The 21247-nt window shown below is 40.8% G+C and overlaps 1 protein-coding gene and 1 pseudogene across 2 annotated transcripts; one reads left to right on the plus strand and one right to left on the minus strand.

Annotated features, from left to right (window-relative positions):
* Positions 1 to 3830: 3830 nt before the first annotated feature.
* GA2 (Terpenoid cyclases/Protein prenyltransferases superfamily protein) lies at positions 3831 to 9277 on the minus strand. Of its 2 annotated transcripts, none has more exons than XM_078581217.1 (14): positions 9173 to 9277; positions 8802 to 8854; positions 8414 to 8699; positions 8158 to 8338; positions 7219 to 7436; positions 7010 to 7130; positions 6830 to 6927; positions 6556 to 6755; positions 6172 to 6284; positions 5991 to 6089; positions 5694 to 5909; positions 4991 to 5132; positions 4646 to 4891; positions 3831 to 4339 (listed from the first exon to the last, which is right to left on the minus strand). In XM_078581217.1, exons 1-14 carry the CDS (start codon positions 9249 to 9251, stop codon positions 4046 to 4048), a joined length of 2346 nt encoding a protein of 781 aa, XP_078437343.1. In that variant the 5' UTR covers positions 9252 to 9277; the 3' UTR covers positions 3831 to 4045. The 2 variants fall into 2 exon arrangements, with proteins under 2 accessions (XP_078437343.1, XP_078437344.1); XM_078581218.1 differs by having other exon boundaries at positions 4101 to 4287.
* Positions 9278 to 14732: 5455 nt separating this feature from the next.
* LOC144707804 (pentatricopeptide repeat-containing protein ELI1, chloroplastic pseudogene) lies at positions 14733 to 16970 on the plus strand (annotated as a pseudogene).
* The last annotated feature ends 4277 nt before the right edge of the window (positions 16971 to 21247 follow it).

The raw sequence follows: 21247 nt of genomic DNA on the forward strand, positions 1-21247 counted from the left end.
TATTACTATGATGAAATTAAACTTTTTAAACTAGGTGTTGACCTTGTGTTTAGAAGATGTGAACCCGTGGAAGAAAAATGGAGTATATTAGACGCTTGTCATTCTTCTTTATGTGGTGGACATTATGCCACAAAATCTACTGCATTTAAAGTTTTAAATTGTGGATTCTTTTGGCCATTCTTATGTTTGGATACTTTTAAGTTATGCTCTAGCTGTTTAAAGTGTCAAGTTGTAGTAAATATTAAAAACAAAGATAGAATGCCACTACATCCTATAATTGAAATTGAAATCTTTGACCTATGGGGGATTGACTTTATGGGACCATTCCCAAATTCAGATGGAAAATAGTACATCTTGATGGTAGTTGATTATCTATTGAGATGGGTTGAAGGAATCCCCACTAGGTCCAATGATCATAAAGTAGTTCTTAAATTCATTCAACAACACATATTTTGCAAGTTTGGTTGTCCTAGAGCAATTATTAGCGATGGGGGATGTCACTTCAATAATTCTCAATTCAGGACCATGTTAAAGAAATATGAGGTTCACCATAGAATCACAACCCCAATATCATCCACAAGCGAATGGTCAAACTGAGAATTCAAATAGAGAGATCAAGAAAATTATTTTAAAAATTTATTTGGCCTGATGGTAAGGACTAGTCAAGTAATTTATATGATGCTTTATGGGCATATAGGACTGCTTACAAAACACCCTTAGGGATGTCTCTTTATAAGGTTGTTTTCATTAAGGCTTCTCACCTTCTAAGGGAAATACAACATCGAGCTTATTGGGCCATTAAAAAACTTAATCTTTCTTTAGATGCAACAGGAAAACAACGTTTATTGCAGATGCACGAACTCCAAGAGCTGAGGAATGAAGCTTATGAAAACTCAAGAATTTATTAAGCCATGATGAAGCATTTTAATGACAAGAAAATTAGCCGCAAACGTTTTCATAAACATCAAGAGGTATGGCTTTTTAATTCTAAGTTGAAGCTCTCTCCAGGAAAGTGAAATCAAGATGGAGTGGACTATTTAAAAATATCGACATATATGATAATGGCGCAATCTTGATTTATTATCCTAAGACAGGGAAGGAGTTCACAGTAAATGGCCTGTGGTTAAATCCGTATGAAGATGCAGAAAAACTACCACCACCTACGAAAATTTTGTTGGGAAATTCGATTGCACCTACTGAACAAGAATCACCAACGTAGGACTTGGATTCTATATTTTTATTTGTTTGCACTTTTACTTTCACAATAATGGGAACTAATCTATTCCTCAGCTTTCATTTTTTTGCTTTTATTTTAGTTTTCCAGGAATAAAAAGAAGAAGAAGCATAATTCTTACACACAACAACGAGATGTCGGCTCAACACCAGTAAGTTCTTCAAAAGTCAAAGATCACACATAAGCAGGTTTGAAATTCTGAACTTCTGAATTATATTTATGTTCATTCCTATGCATTGAGGACATTGCATATTTTAATGAGGGGAGAACATTTCATGCGCTTAGAATTGCAAACCTTTATTTGGATCATTATGTCATAAATCCCATTTATAAATTAAAACCCACCTTTAGGAGATCTTTTTCATCCATTAATTTGAATATTATGTGTAGGGAAGTTTGGCTTTATAGCGTATCATGATCATGCAAAGATGAAACAAACCGTGATTTTGGATAATGTAAGAGTCTATTCCTGGATGGCTAGGGTATCTAGTGGGTGTGTAGAGGAAATTAAAATGGAAGGATTGAAGCACTATGACTCAAAAAGGTAGAGATTTGGGTGAATTGAAGACTCCCATCGCGCCACCATTCACTGGGCTGATCCTACTTGAAACAAGGTGGAATCCAAATTGTCGAGGGGGAGTTCCTTTTTAGCATGTTATTGATATATCTAACACTTCATGCAGATGAATGGGGGTTGATGGATGAAGAGAACATCTAAAGTGACAATGGTACATTGCTAAGGGACTAGCAATGATTTAAGTGAGGGGGTATGATAACTTACAAATTATAATGTTTAATTGATGAATATTACATTATATTTATGTGTTTTAATGGCCATCTTTGCATGTTATCATATTTAACTGGAGATAAATAACTTATACTTTGATTTTATTATTTTTTCTAATTTGTAGTATTTTTTACATGGTATTTGACCCTTTGCATTGAATAAATACTTTTTACGGGGCTTAGAATACTTGGCTAAAGATTGGCAAGGGTTTTACTAATTTTATGGAATTTTCCATATTTTTTTATAATTTTCTGACTGATATTTAGCCAAGAAATGATTTTACAAATTTAAAGAATATATATTGTTTATTTGGCATTCAAGAAAGCATTTTATAATAATTTTCCAATAGTAATGATTGGAAAATTGTTGTTCTTGCACAACCTACACTCATAGTCATTTGGGTCAAACTCATCAAAATAACACATCACCTCTGATTCTCGCCCACGATACTTTCTATGTGAGGTTAGCAAAGTAATCCTAGTTGTGTAGATCTCCCATCTATGGATACAACCTTGTGCCCTTTCAACATTTTCCTCAATTTGGTTTGAATTGTTTTGGCTTCATCTTCGTCAACATTCGTAGAGGATAATTACATCACCTTGTGGTTCGATCTAATCTGAGGTCCAAGAAATGAGGATTAGAGAAATCACACGTAAACATGGATATGTGGAAATACTGATCGGATAATGACTATAGTTATATAGGCTTTCCAGGATGTCACAAGTAAGAGCAATGTAACTGGTCATATGTACATATATTTTGTCACTATCCAATGTCACATGTCATACGTGGATACATTCATAGATAAATATAAGAAACAAAGGTAAATCAATTGTTACTATGTAAATGAAAGATCAAACAAGTAAATGTTGCGTCCTCCCAAATATCATTAAAGACCAATCCACAATTACAAATATCATTTGGAATATGCGTTGTGGGTTATCAACATCAAACGTGTGGTTACACAACATAAAAAATACAAGAGCACCATAGGGGTTCTTTATATTGAAAACAAGAGCAGTAATCAAGTACATTTTTTGCAATTAGTGAGAGGGGATGCCTTTGCCGGAGGCCAGGAATGAGAATGAGGGGAGAGAGGAGGGGCTTGCTAGAGGGGGGAGCAAGGGGAGAGAGGGGGGGATTGCTGGAGAATAAACTAGGGGAGGAGAGAGAGGAAGAGAGAGAAAATGAATCCTCGGAAATGCGAACTGTTCCAAAACAGTTCCCTGTTCGTGTTCATGTCTGATAGCACATTTGCGAATTAACAAAACTTTTTTTCATCCCAACCCCTATTTCATTTATATCGTGCTTGCCATATTCTCACTTTTCTGTTGACTAATGCATATGATGATGATTATTGGTTCACTTATTATCCACATCAAATCAAGAATAATTATTTGCTATAGTCAAAGTGAGAGACAAGATGATTCATGACTGCTTGAAAATCGCATAATGTGAAACAATCAAATGCTATCAGACAAATGCTACCCTGAAAATAAGACATTGCATAGTTATAGTAGCAAAATATTAAAAAATGGTAATCACTTGAATAAAACTTAGGGAATGAGGTTGGGAAATGGTCAAGACTAGTTCGTCATGGCAAGTACCTTTAAACCACCACTCTTTTTCTTTGAGACACTAGGGATGACATTGAGCTTCAGAGAATTCAAAAAATTATTCTCAGATGAAAACAATGATAAAATGATATGTTGATTTATTCTGTAATTATCTTGATTTGCTTTACAGTATTCATCAAAAACACTACATCGAATATGTTAGTATCTGCTTGTCTTTACTCAGATACGTGTAACCAAAGCTGTAATGAAATCGTATCCATCATTTGTATATGAATTTCCACCATTTTAATCATACTGGTTCTAAAAGCACCAAACAGCAAGAAACATTGTCTTCCTACCTGAACTTACAATGGGATAGATAATATTTCACAAAAATATTATACCTTGCTCAATGGTGAGAAGTGGCAGAAGAAGAAGGCAGATCAACCTGACATCTTGGCCAATCACTTAAACAGGATCGTGAAGGATAGAGTTGACGGCCCCAAGCATCTCAGTGGGAGACGAGAAGCCATCGCCGTTCGAGTAGAAGAGATGAAGAATATTGCACATATTCCAGAAAAGATCCTTGCAAGATCTAGGAACAAGACTCTCCTCTTTTGTCAGCACCAACTCCATAAGCTCTTCCCTTAGACTCTCAACCCTCATCTTCAGTTCTTTCTTCGCCTCATCCACCGAGATGGTACGCCCGCCTTTTACGATGAGCAAAGAAACACTATTTAGCTTCCCTTCCTCAACCTCTCTCTGCATAATACATTGTCAATTGGATTATCTTATTTCAAAGAAGATTTTATACTATGAAACATGAGAATACATTATTTTCCCCCTAATATGAAGCTGTTCCAGATATTGACTCGAGGAAAAACCTACTATACAACTTTAGGCAACGCGTAAGAAACATCAAATAAAGAAATCAAACAGAATCTCTCCCAAAAGATGAGATTTCGTCAAGGAGAATCAGTAGTCAATTGATCAAGATGTAACTCATGGAATTCAAAAGAAAAACTGATGATCCAGATTTTTACAACATAACTATGCTAAAAAACTCACTTCAAAGCTTTGAATGTCGTTGAGGAGACGGCCACAAGTGCTAACAAGATGATACAACTTTATGCATTCTGAGCTCTTAACGGTATCAGGGGAAACATGTGGACCGATAAGATAGAGCGCTGGCAAGATGATGGGGCCTAGTGCAAATGAGACGTATCCATTATCCAGGTACTCCTCCATTGAGGGTACTGCCTTCTCAGCCGCCCACTCTGCCTCTCTCATAAAAGATCTTAGCAAGTCACGCCACTGTAGCCATAGAAATAGAGTAGAGTCTCATGTCATGATGACAGCTAACAATTGGAAATGTGAAATCATATGATTGGCTGGGGAGATGACATCACTTACTATGTTGATTATATTTTCTGTGATGCTGTAACCTTGTTTCATGGAAGCACTTACCCCGATCTCAGTGCATGTGGAATGCAACGCAGAATAAAGAATCTTAACCTGATTAGAGACACAGTCTGCTTCACAGGTTTCATCCCACCTTTATGAGAATTCATGCAAATTCTTAGATAGGTTGGGAAATTTTGGGCAAAACTGGCGAGCATTATAACATTCGAGGAGGCTAGAATCTAATCATTCAAAATGAGACATTGGGTCAACATATTTAGGAAACACAGAAGGGGTTGTTAGAAGAAGGAGCATTATTCTAACTTCCCTTTTTTAAGTTTCCTATCCCTATAAATGGGTAGGAACACTATAGGACATTGGGTTTGGTTGTATCTTCATAGACTGCCAGACTCTGAGGGCGGCAGGCTTCCTATAGTAGACGGTCAACGATCAAGTCAAACCTGATTGAAATTTTTTGATCAATTGAACAGCCTTGATTGGATCAATCCTATGACAATGGATCCAATTGATTTGATTCAATCAAATGGGAAATTCATTGATTGATTGGATGGATCTACTGATCAGTTGGACAGATCGGTCTGATCCCTATCACATCCTCTGGACCTTATTTTTCTACGACTTCCGCACCATATCTCCTCCATTACGAATTTTAATAGGCCCTGATATTTAGGATAAGAACAAGAGACAGAATTACCGGTCGACAAGCTGGATGAGATTGATGAGTTCCTCATGGGACCCAGTGACATCAAAGAAGTCATCGAACAGAGTGGTAAGGACCCCATTTTTAGCCCATGATAATCTGGCGTCAGCCATTTGAGGCTCAAAGATGGTAGCAGCAGCAGAAAAGTAGCAGTACATCAACTTCTGCCTTGGGACCTTAAGCTGATCGATTCTGTTTTCTTTAATCCATCTATTGAGGTAAAAAACAGCAACAATGGGCATTCTATATCTGATAGAAAGAGAGAGGGGAGTAGATATGGTCAGCCATCACCTCCTAAGTTGCTCCAGTTCTTTCTGGTATATGTACTGGCTACCATTAAACTCTTCAACCGCAAAGGCCACGATACCCTTAGTAAGATCATTATGCAACCTTCAATAGTGTAGAATAAAAAAGTATCAATTACAAACCAGATATGTTTGAATAAACAAATAAGGTTGGAGTAGACAATTACCAACGAATGAATTTTTTGTCACTATATTGATCAGCTCTCAACAGTGCGATATTTCTTCTGTGTGCTAGACGGTGTAAACTGGCAAAAGAAGGGTTTTTTAACGCCAAATCCACCTAAAGAGTCATGATTTAAGAGTTAAAATCAGCTGAGACAGAAAAAGAGTCAACAAAAGGGTTTCCATCCACAATAATAATGACGATGATGGTGATGAACTGTCCTTGTCTTTGTTTTATGTCCAAACTATGTAATAAAAAATTCGTCATCATCTTGTCCTTGCCGGTCCTTATCTTGGCATTTTTCTTGTACCAAAAAATGTTGATGATGACAAATGATTTATCGTGCGCCAACCCTAGCTACAAAGATCAGTGACGTATTCTCACTTACCTCTTCAAGATTTCCGTTTTCTCCATATTTTGATGTTTCTTTGGACAGAGAATCTCTAGCCCAGATGCCCAGATCCTTCATGGAGAGCTCTCCAGTGAATCTCAGATGGGAAGCCCTGTACAGCTCCAGAACTGCCTGAGAATTTTTCAGAAATCCATCCATTGAATCATGGAAATACTCGGCCATGTGAGTCATTGGACCTGGATTTAAGAAGATGTTGTGGAAAATAGCAGAATCTAGAATCAAAAGCAGTCTTTATTAGTCAAAAATATACCAGCTGATATTCTATATCCGTGTATTCGGAGCAGACGGAATGCCAAAGCATAAGTCGTCAGGCTTGATGTTATTTCCTCATCATTCTCCAGCCAGAGCCTGTATTCAGCAAAAACATCAACTGATCTTAATAGCTAGAGGGCATTCATTGTGATGAAAATAAATAGCTTAGCCTCTCTACCTGTGAGCCTCTTTCAAAATATCCTCAATTTCATTCATAAAATGGTGAGCAATTCCAAGGTCTTCAAGAAGATCAATAATTCGAATTTGAATGGAAATGTTGGAAGTGTACTGGTACGGAACTGTCAGAAACAAAAAGGGAGCATCCAAAAAAGTTGAAATTTTTGTCGGCGTATTACGAAAGAGTTAAATTGGAATGTCACCTCGTACCGCCATTCCCAAACATCTGAAGAAGAGTGTTTAGATATTCCAAGCAAGTAGCATTTTGGTAGTGAAGTAGGGCAGCGGCAGTGGTGGACGGGGAATCAAGGATGGATCCATTCTTTCGTTGATACTTTTTGAGTTTTTCCCACTCAGGCATTAAGTCCAATCCTTCGGACACAAATGCCATATATATTTCTGCTCCTTGAGATGGGCTTTGTAATGCTCTGTATGGAAAAAAAAGGATAGTTCTCTTAGAAGTACTGAAGCCCAAAATATAAGATAATGATATGAAACTTCAAGTTCCTATGAGGTAGAGTACAGGAAAGGAGGGGTCACCGGCATGGTTGTCGGAGTAGGGAATTCCAAGTTAGATTTTGACAAGACATGAGGAAGGCGGAATGAATGTCGCCTTCGAGGAAGTCTAATGGGGAGAATGTCTCTGGAGAAGATAGCGGCAAGATGGACTACCCGAGAAGAGAGAGATGAACCAGGTTGGTTATACTTTCTTCTCTCCCTCCTAAAGGGAGGATCATTCTATTTAGCCAAAAATACAAGCATATTGGGAAATGACTCATGACCCTATTTTGCTGAAACGACTGAACTAGTTCAAAGTACAACTGAGAGCCAGGAATCATATCAGCACTCCCCCCCTGAAGTCCTCTGGCAAAGTTCAAGCACTGGGAGTCCCCGGATGCCACCAGAGGCGCATCTTGCATCCCATCCCGGGATGCTGGACGACAGTCCGGATAGAGCTCGTCTTGTCTGTTTGTTGTTCAATTCGGGGCCTATCATACATGATCAGGATAATGTGTCGTTCAATTTGGAAAATCCAGGTAGAAAAGAAGAGGGAATATCAGTAAGCATGGCTGAATTATTTATATCATAATCCAGAGATGGTGGAATTGCCCAAAAAAGCAAAAACGAATATTTCTGATGTTCGTGAACCTTTTCAACTCGATTTCTCGCAGCAAGAGCACTTTTTCCAGTTCGAGTTGGCCCAGAGGTAGATACAAACCCATGTTCATCGCTAATTTAATCATTCCAGCGAACGTTATATAAAATCCAATCGGTGACTCAAGTTTGTTATCCCATATTGCAGACCAATTAGCCTGGATAAACTGGATTCCTGCAGAGATAAACATGTGTCATAATTGAAATGATTTTTTGAAGGAAGATGCTGACCAAGAACCTGTCGCTATACCTTTATCTCTCATTTGTTCTCCGACGTTCCATTTCTTTAGAGCAATCACACATGCCAGAGTTGAAGAAAGAGCATATTTTATGAGACAATGATGATGATGAGAAACCCATGAGCCATCCGGTTGCTGATTCTTTAGAATCCAGTCAATGCACTGAGGAAACAGTGGAATCTTCTTTGAAGATTCTACGGAGGTCACCATAGCCACCCAGGCAGTGTCATAACCTGACACAGAAATCTCACCGCACTGAAGGCCCTTCTTGATTCTTCCAATCTGCCTTTGACGGGCCTAAAAATAATTTTAATATGACAAGAGTGTCATAAAAATAACGATGACTAGCAAAAATTGACTGTCTCCTCAAAGAGTAGCAGGAGAAAACATTGAACGTACTGAAGAGGCAGCAGTGCCCTCGCTCTTACACATTGATACAAATTGTGCAGACCCTAAAGACAGAAAAAAATTAAAAAATGAGTTATTAACAAGGTTAAGAGTACAAAACGATTCAACCATGTCATCTTACAGGAAGAAATAGCAGAAGTGACGAGCTAATACATGAACCATCCAAGTAATTTATTCAAAATTAAACATGATATTCCAATCATCATCATCCGTCCGCGAGAAACGAACCAGGGACAAGGAAGATCAAAATAAGTTAAAAAGTACTATTAAAATCAGGAAAAAAAAACAGAAGAAAAGAGATCACAACGTAACGAGAGAATGCCGGATCACAAAGAAGGCAAGGAAATGAGAGAAGATCTCGCCTGAAGAAGGGGCAAGAAGCGGCTTGCTCCTCGCCGCTTGCCAGGGACTGGTCGGAGAAACGCTTCTTGAGAGAGCCATTGATGACAACTGACAAGCGAGAAGAAGACCGTCACGCGGCTTTAATGCAGAAAGAGAACGTAACGTTCAAATTTTATTTTTTTGGACAACTCCAAAATTCGGTCAGACCGGACCGAACCGGACCGTCGGTCAGCGTTTTTAGGGCTGACCGGACGCTCGGTCCCGGTTCAGGTTCGCAGGCTCGAACCGGACCGAAGACCGCATCCACTGCCTCTCCCCCTCTCTCAATCTCTCCCCCGCTCTCGTTAATATTATAGTGCAAGGACGAGGACGGGACGGGGGCGGTTCGGGACGAATTTCGTCCCTTCCTACGTTCCATGTTAGAGTATGGACGAAGGACGAGACGGTTTTTCGTCTGCGGTCAAAAAAACCGTCCCGTCCAATAATCCCTGGACGAGAATTCGTCCCGTCCAGTCCTCCAGGGACGAATTTTCGTCCCACATTTCGTCCCGGACGAACAAATACATTATATATTATAATATATTATAAATTGTCATCGTCCTGCCATGTGTCAACATCTCAACCGTCGGATGTGAATCCGACAGTTTACCGTCCAGGTTCGTCCGTCCGTCGTCCGAGACCTCCGGGCGGACGATTTTTTCGTCCTACAGGACGAGAACCGTCCCGTCCAACTGTCCCCTGGACAAATTTTCGTCCCAGAATTCGTCCCTGGGGACGAAAAATTCGTTCGTCCGCGTCCCTGCACTATACTCGTTATCGTTCTCTCTCCCGCTCTCTCTCACTCTATCTCTCACCCCATCAACCTTTCTCCATATCGTTCTCTCTCACTCTCCACCTCTCGTTCTCACCCTCTACCCTGCTCTCGCTCTTGTTCTCTCTCACTCTCTACCTCTCTTCTCAACCCGTATCCTGCTCTCCCTCTCCTTCTCTTTTACTTTCTCCATCTATCCTGCTCTTCCTCTTTTACTCTCTCTATCTCTCTCACCCTCTATCCCGTTCCCACTCTCTCCATCTAGTTCTCTCCCTCTCTCTCACCCTCATCCATCTTGTTCTCTCTCTCACCCTCTCTACATCTCGTTCTTTCTCTCTCTCTCTCTCTCTCTCTCTCTCTCTCTCTCTCTCTCTCTCTCTCTCTCTCTCTCTCTCTCTCTCTCTCTCTCTCTCTCTCTCTCTCTCTCTCTCTCCCCATCTCGTTCTCTCCATCTCTCTCACCCTCTCTCCCCTCCCTCTCGTTTCTCCATCTCTCTCTCTCTCTCTCTCTCTCCTATCTCTCTCTCTCTCTCTCTCTCTCTCTCTCTCCTCTCTCTCTCTCTCACTCTCTCTCCTCTCCCTTCTCTCTCTCTCTCTCTCTCCTCTCTCCTCCTCTCCTCTTTCTCCATCTCTCTCTTCCCCTCTCCTATATCGTACCTTCTCCTTCTCTCTCTCTCCCTGCTCTCACTCTCCTCACTCCCTCTCTCTCTCACCCTCTCTCACGCTATCCCTCTCTTCCTGCCCACTCTGTTCCTCTCTCCCGTTCTCCCTCCTCCATTCTCTCTCTGTCCCTTTCTCCCTTTCTCACCCTCATTCTCTCTCATTCTCTCTTTCACCCTATTTCTCTCCCTCCCTGTCTCTCTTTCTCGCCTTCTCTTCCGTTCTCCCAGTCTCCCTTTCGAACTCTCTCCTCTCACCTGCTATCTTTCCCTCTCTCTCTCTCCTCTCACCTGCTCCCTTTCCCTCTCTCTCTCTCTCCTCTCATCTGCTCCCTTCCTTCTCTCTCTCCTCTCACCTGCTCCCTTCCTTCTCTCTCTCCTCTCACCTGCTGCCTCTCTCCCTCTGGCAGTCCCTTTCCTTTGCACTCTCTCCCTCTCAGTTCCCCGTCTCCCTCTTTAAATCTCTCACTCTCTCTCCCTCTCTCCTCTTTTAATCTATCACACACTCTCTCTCCCTCTCTCCTCTTTCAATATCTCACACACACTCTCTCCCTCTCTCCTCTTTCAATATCTCACACTCTCTCTCCTAGTCTCGTCATCTCACCCACCCTCTCACTCTCGCCCTCTCGTATTATCTCCATCTTGCACGATCTCAGGCTTACTCTCCCCATCTCTTTCTCCCACTCTCCTTGTATTGCTTTCATTCTCTCCTTGTTTCACTCTCTCACTCTCACCCCTCTATCACTCTTGCATTATCTCCCTCTCACCCTCCTCCCTCTCTCCCCTTCTCATTATTTCCCCGTTAACTGTCTTGCACTCTCATTCTCTCCCTCTCTCCTATCTCTCTCTCTCTCTATCATTACCAAACACTACTTCTGCACTTGAGCTGACATTCACATAGAGTCTAGTTTGATGCAATGAGTTTACCAAGTCAACCTGACATTGAATTTCACCTTGACTAGTCAACATGACCGACCGGGGACCGAACCGGACCGAGACCAAGACCGGACCGAACTTCAGGTCTAGGTTTAGGTTTTTGACAAAACCGGACCGTGACCGGACTGTGACCGGACCGTGTCCTTTCCTATCCGCAAATAAGTTATTTTGATGGGTAATCCGAAATTTAAAATTTTAAAAATCTCCCATATAAGGAAAAGATTTTGGATTTAGACAAAAACTTAAGACCCAATTCATGAGTATAGATCCGGATCGTCCCGGACGTGGACATAGGACGGGACGGGACGAATTTCGTCCCGTCCTACGTCTGATGTTAGCTGTGGGATGAAGGACGGGACGGTTTTTTGTCCGTCGACAAAAAAACCGTCCCCTCCAATAATCTCGAGACGGTTTTTTGTCCATCCAGTCCTCCCGGGATGATTTTTCGTCCCAAAATTTGTCCCGGACAAAAAAAACCCATTTATATTTTTAATTTTGATTTTTCTAAGTATTTCCAGAGAAATATGGAGGACAGAGAATGCAAATGGACATATATACAATTGATTCTGAACGGCTTTAGTTTGCATGTGCAAAAAAACACAAGGACCTTAATGCAAACTGTAATAGCGAGGCCATGTGGCGAGATGTCAATCGTCGGATGTGAATCTGCAAGTTTTTGTCCACATCCATCCGTCCATCGTCCTAGACCTCCAAACAGACGGTTTTTTCGTCCCACGGAACAAAAACCGTCCCGTCTCGTCCATGTCATCGGACGGGATGATTTTTTTGCCCCAGGATGAAAAAATCGTCCCGTCCACGTCCCTGAACTATATTCATGAGTACGAAAAACCCCCCCCCCCCCGGCCCTAGGGTTGCACATTTAGGAACGAGGACCGGTTTGACTGAACCTGATTGTCAAACAGGTTTAGGTCCAAGGGTCAAACCGGACCGGAACCAGAAGCATATTATTTGGTATTTACTGAATACTTTTTATAAAAATTCTAAAATTATCAAATCTGACTCAACGGAGCAGTTTCTGTTGAGTTCAGCGTCGAAACCATACATTTCACTATCTGTAGGCACTCAATGTCGAGGATATTTAACATTATGATGAAATTAAATTTTCTAGTTTGACTTTGACATTCTCTAGTCAACCTGACCAGACCACGACCAGACCGGACTGGACCAGGACCGAACAAGAACGGACCGAATTGTCAAACAGGTTGAGGTCCAAGGGTCAAAGCGGACCAGAACCAGAAGTATATTATTTGGTATTTACTGGGTTTTTTTGCATAAATTCTAAAAATATCAAATCGAACTCGACAGACTGGTTTCTATTGAGCTCAGCATAGATGCCATATATTTCACCATAAATTTACTATGAAAACAATTTTCTACTTTGACTCTGACATTGTTTAGTCAACCTGACCAGACCTGGGCCTGTCCAAACCCGACTCGGACCGTATAAAAACCGGAACTGGACTGAAGTTTATGTAATGTTTAGGTCTTTGCTAAAAACACGGACCGGAGCAGAACCCTCAAACCCTAATTATGGGTTAGGACAAAAACTTGGACTCGATTCGTGAGTAAGAAAATACCCTTCCTGGCACGAGAAACTGAGAGGAGGAATTGAAAATAGTTGGATTTCAGACAGTCAATGGAAGGGGAGAACACTTCTTAATCCGTCCTCCCGATTATGATTGCAACGGCGATCCACTATTTCAGTTCTTCGATCATGTGTTTCTTCAGATTCTTCAGAATCATCAAATTTTTAGAAGTTCATCCGAATCGTCATATCTCAAATATTTTTTCCCACCTCTCGTCCGCTTCCGAACCCATTCCTTCTTATAAATTTTTGTCCTGTCCCTCGTTTGGGATGAAATAGTGCATTGGGTCAGAATTTGATACATCTCACAGCACATGCCAAAATTCAGCAGGAGCTCTCAGGGGTATATAGTGCAGGGACGCGAACGGGACGGTAATTCCGTCAATGTACTATAAAATCATCGGGTTCAGGAGTTCAGACGATTGAGGGGACTAAAAATCGAATTGAACTGTCCCGTTTGGGGCCTTGGACGGCGGACATGATGGTTTCTGCGTCTTGCGGGAGTCATGTGTCGGTCTGAGAGCTCCAACTGGAATTGGACACATGATGTGCCACATGTCAAATTCCACTGGCCTAATGCATGCCTCATCCCGGACATGGTGCGAGATGAGCATGTCTTTGATGGGCCAGTTTTCGGACTGAACGGGACATGGATAAAAATATTTGGGATGGAACGAACTCTAGACGGGACGGTTCGGACGAACTTCTAAGAAGTGGGACGTAGGACGGGATGATCTTCGTCACATCCCATCCTTCCTCCACGTCCCGGACAATCGTGCAGTATACAAGGGGATGCTTGACTGAATCAAAGTGCGTGGAGCCAGAGAGCGTCCTGCCCGTCGTCCAAAGCCCCGATCGGGACGGTCATTGCGTCCATGGACTGAACAATCATCCCGTCCCGAACATGGTACGAGACGAACATGTCTTGTATGGAACGGTTTTCTGACTGGACGTGTCGTGGACCAAACTATTTGGAACGGTACGAACTCTAGACAGGACGGTTCGGACGAACTTCAAAGAATTGGGACGTAGGACGGGATGATCTTCGTCACGTCCCGTACTTCCTCCACGTCCCCGACGATCATGCAGTATACAAGGGGATACTTGACTGAGTCAAAGTGCGCGGATGCAGAGACCATTTCGTCCGCCATCCAAGGCCCCGAACGGGACGGTTATTGAGTCCATGGACTGAACAATCGTCTCGTCCTGAACATGGTACGAGACGAACATGTCTTGGATGGAACGGTTTTCGGACTGAACGTGACGTGGACCAAAATATTTGGAACAGTACGAACTCTAGACGGGACGGTTTGGACGAACTTCAAAGAATTGGGACGTAGGACGGGACGATATTCCTCCCGTCCCGTCCTTCGTCCACGTCCTGGACGATCGTGCACGACACAAGGAGATCGTTCCGTCCCGCCCGCCGTCCAAGGTCCCGAAAACAGGACGGTTATCGCGTCCATGGACTGAACAGTCGTCCCGTCCCGTCAATCGCCATGGACGAAATTACCGTCCCGTCCGCGTCCGTGCACTATCTCACTGTATGTTTATATAGAAACTTAGATCCGGATCATTAATAAGAATTTGAAAATGGTTGGATTTTTCAGGCAGTCCATGGCGGGAGGAGCTCCTCCAGCCGGGGAGAATGATTCTCGATCCGGCCTTCTTCCGACGACGATTGCAACGGCGATCTGAAATTTCAATTCTTCGATCATGGATTTCTTCTTCAGAATCAGCATCCGTGATTTCCTCAATCTCTGATCCGAAGAATCCCCAAAATTTCTCGTTTACAAGGTGTTCTTCCACGCCGACGCCCTATGTTGAGTTCTTCCAGGCCCTCACGCGACGCGGAGGGCGGTCTTCTCTTCGACAAGGCCGCCAGATTCACGCGCAACTAGTCGTTCAAGGGATCAATCCCTCGGCCTACCTCGCGGCGAAGATGGTATCAATGTACTGCGGATCTCAAGACATTAATTCCGCGGAAATCGTCTTCAAACAAGTTGAATATCCGTCCGCTCGGCTCTACAACGCGATTATCAGAGGCCAATCGCTCTTCGGCGATTCAGATCACATCCTTCCTCTCTTCCAGAAGATGCATTCAAGCGGCGTCGAGCCCGACCACTTCACCTTCCCCTTTGTTCTCAAAACCTGCGCCAAGCTCCAGTTTCATTCCATGGGTTCTTCCCTGCACTCCATTTGCTTGAGACTTGGCCTTGAGATTGACGCCTACGTCTCCACCTCTCTGATTGACATGTACGCGAAGCTCAGCGATGTGATTCAAGCCCGCCGGCTGTTCGATTTGTCTCCCTTCAAGGATTTATCTGCTTGGAACGCGCTCATCGCAGGCCACATGAAAAACTGCGAGGTGGGTCTTGCGCAGGAGCTGTTCGATGAAATGCCTGAGAGAAACATTGTATCTTGGACCGCCATGATCTCCGGATTCTCTCAGAACGGCCTTGCCGACCGAGCCCTGGCCTTGTTTGAAGAGATGCTGGGAGATTGTGGAGACGGTGTGAAGCCCAATTGGGTCACTGTGATGAGTGTTCTTCCGGCCTGCGTGCACACCTCTGCCTTGAATTACGGTGAGAAGCTTCATCGTTACGCGACCACCATGGGTTATGACACCAAACCGTGCGTTGCGATCGCGCTTGTGGCGATGTACGCCCGGTGCGGGAGTCTGGTCAACGCTCGCCACTGCTTTGACCAGCTGAGAGATGTCGACAAGGACGTCGTCGCCTTCAACACCATGATCACAGGCTACTCCCTCCATGGAAAAGGCGCAGATGCCATCGTCATCTTCGAGGAAATGGTCAATTTGGGTGTACACCCGGATGAGATAAGCTTCATTGGATTGCTGTCTGGGTGTAGCCACTCGGGTTTGGTTGACCAGGGGTTGAAGCACTTTGATGCCATGGAGAGGTTCTACTCTGTGAAGCCCAAGTTACAGCACTATGCCTGTGTTGTTGACCTCTTGGGAAGAGCAGGGAGGCTCTCAGAAGCAAAGAAACTGGTTGATGAAATGCCAGTGGAAGCTGGCCCAAGTATCTGGGGCTCTCTTCTCGCCTCCTCCAGAAGGCACCATAATCTTGAAATTGGGGAGTTTGCTGCGAAGAAGCTGTTTGAGATGGAGCCCGAGAATACCGGTAATTTTGTGCTGCTCTCTAACTTGTATGCAGAGGGAGAGAAGTGGGAGGAAGTAGGTACAATTAGAGAGACTGTGAAGGGTAAGAACTTGTCGAAGAATCCGGGTTGCAGCTGGATTGAGCTTGAGGGGAAACTCCATTCCTTTCTCAGCGGCGACACGTCTCACCCGCAAGTGGTTGAGATTTATAAATTCTTGGAAGATATTCTGAGGAGGATTAAGAGAGATGGGTATGTGCCTGATACAGCATTGGTTTTGCATGATGTGGCTGAAGAAGATAAGGAGTTTAGTTTGATGGCTCACAGTGAGAAGCTGGCTGTGGCTTTTGGGATTCTTAATTCTGGCCCGGGTGTTGTTATCAGGGTGACAAAGAATCTGAGGATCTGTGGAGATTGCCATGCGGCTTTCAAGTGCGTTTCGGTCTCATATAACAGGGAAATTATTGTCAGGGATATCAATAGATTTCATCATTTTGAGAAAGGTGTGTGCTCGTGCGGGGACTTCTGGTGACTGTTTGAAGGGTATAAAAAGTTGGATATTGAACTCAACTGTTTGGGTGAAGTCCTTCAAACTTTTGGAAATTTTATGATATTTGTTAAATATTTCCTGATAAGCCTCTTCAGTGATGATTAATCCCAAATCGATGAAGATTCATTATCTACTCTTTCCTCACATCCTGGCCAAGTAGGCATTGAATGTTAAGTTCCCTTGATCTTCACCAATGGTCAAAAATTTTGAAATGGTCAGAACTTTGGTCTGTAAGTTTCAAGTTTGATTAAAGTTACTCATTTTAGAACGGAACATAATTGAATGTGAAATGTAATGGATCTAACATTCAGTAAATAGTACCTATGGTGGGACAGTGTGGATTTATAGCTCGTATGATGGGATCGTGTCGATTTATAGTTCGTATGATGGGACTGTGGAGTTACGGACTAACTTCTATTCTCTCTTTACATTAATCACTGCCTGGCCATATGGACTTTGAACGGTAAGCTTAAGTGATATTCGTAGATAGATTTCTTGGTTTAGAACTTTGATCTGTAAATTTGAAACTCTAATTCATCAACGCTATTTGTATGAACATTAGATGTGTATGAATTTATTGGATTTTGGAAAAAAAAAAAGCACCATTGATGGGCTCTGTGAATTTATTGCTGGCGTTTCCTTATAGTTTTTTTTTCTATCACATAACTTCTATTAAAAGCATTGATGCAAATTCATAAAAATCAGGAATACTTAGGATGTAAGTATTTTCAGGGCTTCAAAATATTTTGATTCAAGTATACCAAATAAACAACGTAGCCCCCATCTTAGACCCACTGACAAAGTCCACACCATAAGATCTCTCCCCTTGGCAAGGTCCAAACCATGCCTCTGTATTCCCCTCCTACGCCATTCATGATATGAACCATATGAACCACATCAGTTTTCATCATAAGACCATATTGGAGACAATTATTTTTACATCTTCCCACTGCCTTGAAAGAAGTTCAAATATCGTGCAAATGATACTCAACATGAAAGTAATTACCTTCCATATGTAACAATGAAGTTGGGATGCAAACTTGTTGGAATTGTTTATGATAAACTTAATCACATTAATCAACAATCCAATGAAACTTTTCTCTAAAGAACTGAGGAACACAATATTATCTTCCAAAGTCAAATCAAAATCTGTTGAGCTAATGTGGATGATAATATTATAAATTTATTTGGGGCAATCATGCTTATTATATTAGGGTTTATAAACATAAAATGACCCATTTGATATTGAGTATTATGTTACATCGTCCATCTAAAACTTTCAGGTATAGTGAAATCAAGTATCTACTAGTAAATATTTATGATGACCATTCGCCTTGATTGGTATACGTCATTCTCCAAATTATACTGTCTTTTTTACAATAATGACCCATAAAAATATGTTTTCTTCATGAGGTGATGAAAAATACGCCACATCCTGTTTATAAGTTTGTTGAAGAGCAACATCCTGCTTAAAGATGAAAAGTAGCAACCTTGCTATCAGTCATAGCTTTTGGCACCGTTGGCAAGCACTTGAATCCAACATGGCATTGAATACTAATATAACTGTGAATCACGTACCTATAATTTGTCCACTTCACCTTTTAAGAGGGTTAGTTTAGGTGAACAAGAATCTCATACTGCAGTATTTTCATTAAGAAGTTGGATACACTATGGGGATATTTTGTATCAGTAACTTCAAAAGATTTGACTGCAAATATTTGGAAATGCATATAAGGAAGCTGAAATCTCTATCAACTTCTATGTTTAGATATCGTTATTTAAAAAAAATTAGAATCTGTGTTGTGTTTAGTAAATTACAACTATAGTCATCAAGATTTCATTAGTATTGAGTTTAGACTTGGACTTGAACTTAAACTTTTGGTTTTGGCGAGTCTGAAATTATGGACTAGGCTAGATTGGAGCTAGGCTATAACAAGCCCGAATGAGACTGAAATGTATCTCACAATAAAAATAGATGAAAAAGATAGAAATGTTGAATCTATAATAAAAAATTGATATGCGTCTGATGGACTCTACATCATACGTCAAGTGCCCAAGCTATCTCTGTTCTCTTACCAATCAGTTCCATGCACTGTTTGATAAAGGTGACGCTAATTACTGAAGGAGTTGTGTTTTTGTTGTTTCCTACTTGACGGATTCCTTGGCATCATCCTACACATAAATAAAAAGCGTGGAGCCTCAGTCTGATTTGTAGGTTCATTAACATAAAATGATGAGCTGGAAAACCAAAATCACTTTTTAAACCATAATTCTTACAACTGACATGTGTTCAGTTTACCAAGAACACACAGCGCAAAAGAATGTGAGCTGCTACACCCTATCCCCCCTAGGCAATGGGGACCGAGTGGTAAGGCCCTAATATGCAGGGGAAATTATCACTAGTTCTTATATTGGGACAGGTGCACAAATAACAATAACAATAACAGATATCCACTATTTATGTACCATTTAGGTGGCAGCAATGAGATCCAGCTAACGTTTTATGAAATAAGGGCAGTATAAAATGCTCATTTTGCATCAAAATTAATGAAATAATGAAAGTTATTATTTCATACCTATTCTTATTATGCATGCATAAACATAGTGGTTCTTAATGTCAGTTGTAGTTAAGTATTGGGCTAGTCTGCATGCCCAAACATCAGATGTGTCAAACGTAGAGATTATTCAGATTAAGTTAATCTAAATAGAGTCAACCCTGATTACACGGGCATGTGGCCATTACGTTGTCAAGTAGATGGCTAATCCAGGCTATTAAATCCTTATTGGGTGGCAATATTATTTCATACATGTTTGGGTTTTTTACCCCTTTCATTAGTTCAAATAATATAATCTGTGGATTGTAGTCTGTAAGAAAAATCAACTACACGTCAGCAGTTTCTTATACATTTTGAAAAAAGAATACCTAACGAATCCATTGAAATAACATTCATATGAACTGACCAAGTGTTCAAGGAGAAAATTTTGCCATAACAAAGCCATAAATATGGTGCATAAAGCACCAGTCCATCAGGAAACCAAGCAAGTCAGTTGTTCATTCTTCATCTATAGTCCATTTGATTATAGATCTGGCATAAAGTAAATAAGAATAATAAATTAATTTTGATTATCTAATGTTTCAACCTTTCTCACTGGTGAAACATTGAAGACATTAAATCTTATTTCACTAGTCAAATTTTGATTACTTTTTATTTTCTTAATTTATCTTTTCTCTGGTCATTTTATCATCTTATCGCCTTATAAAAGTTTGATAAAAGTCCCTTTGAATGACTTTGTTTTACTACTACTTAAACGTGAGTTTTCCTAAATTTTTTAAACTATGAAATTGAGTTAATGCGTTAATTTTCAACATACAAGGATGTAATTAATCCCTAAGATATAATTTATGTTTAGTATTCAAGGACATTGACAGTTTAATTATTTCAAAATAATGAGAGGATTTCTAGTTATAACTATGGAATATTGCTTTCATTTTTAATAAACATGATGCTTTCAACATATGTTGATTGTTTGCCACGTTGTGTTATGAACAACTGCCTTCTCTACCACATATTGATATTTGTGAGGGAAACTTTGTCTCATTACAGACAACCAGATTCTTATGACTTGTGCAAACTATGCGAAATCATTGTTTGGTACATTTCCTCTTGGCAGGCAGCCTTCGCAATCACATACTGCTTTATGCACGAAATGTGATTTCTAAGTGCGGTATTGATAAGCTAAAAATAGGGGTGAATTTTATGCAATTTTAAACCCTTGTCGTTGTCAATTTTAGATTATAAAATAAAATTTATAAAACCCTAACTTAAGATGTATAGTGATTAAGTAAAGGTATCGTCCAAGGGAAGCTAGTAAGGAATTCAATTTGATGATTTTCTTGATAATTCAACCCTAATTAGAGTTAATTTGATCTTCAATGAAGATCAAATCAATTTAATTAGACAAGGAGGTTAGAGAGGGGGGTAGAAGAGATGAGATGAGTAGAAGAAATAAGGGGCTCTAAGTTGAATTAATTGATCCAATTGAAAGGATCAAAGAATTCAATTAGAGAGATTAAGAAGGAAATTTAGATGTATTTTGGTTGGTTCTTTAGGTTCGACAATTCAGTAATAACTACTCTATTGGATAATGAAATGGAAAATTTAATCTCCTAGAATGTTAACCCTTTTTTATAAGTTTTTTTTATAGTTTTCTTTTATATGCACGTGAAATAGCTAGGAAATCTCTCAATTTCTCCTCTCAATCCTAGTCAGGGCTTGTACATTCCGCTCAAACCAAGCGATTTAGAAGTTCAGACAGGGATCAAGAAGAACGATTAAGAAATGCAACTAACAACATCCAAAATACACCAAAGTTTCAAATACAAAGAAGAAAAAAATACCAAATAGGTTGA

The sequence above is a fragment of the Wolffia australiana genome, chromosome 9, assembly GCF_029677425.1.
Source record: "Wolffia australiana isolate 7733 chromosome 9, ASM2967742v1".
NCBI classification, from domain to species: Eukaryota; Viridiplantae; Streptophyta; class Magnoliopsida; order Alismatales; family Araceae; genus Wolffia; species Wolffia australiana.

Coding starts and splice junctions, on each gene's coding strand:
- GA2 (XM_078581217.1), bottom strand. CDS start 9,251: ATGGCTCTCTCAAGAAGCGTTTCTCCGACCAGTCCCTGGCAAGCGGCG. Junction 6,928..7,009: donor ATTTTGAAAGAGGCTCACAG/GTAGAGAGGCTA, acceptor TGCTGAATACAG/GCTCTGGCTGGAGAATGATG. Junction 4,340..4,645: donor ACGACATTCAAAGCTTTGAA/GTGAGTTTTTTA, acceptor TGTATTATGCAG/AGAGAGGTTGAGGAAGGGAA.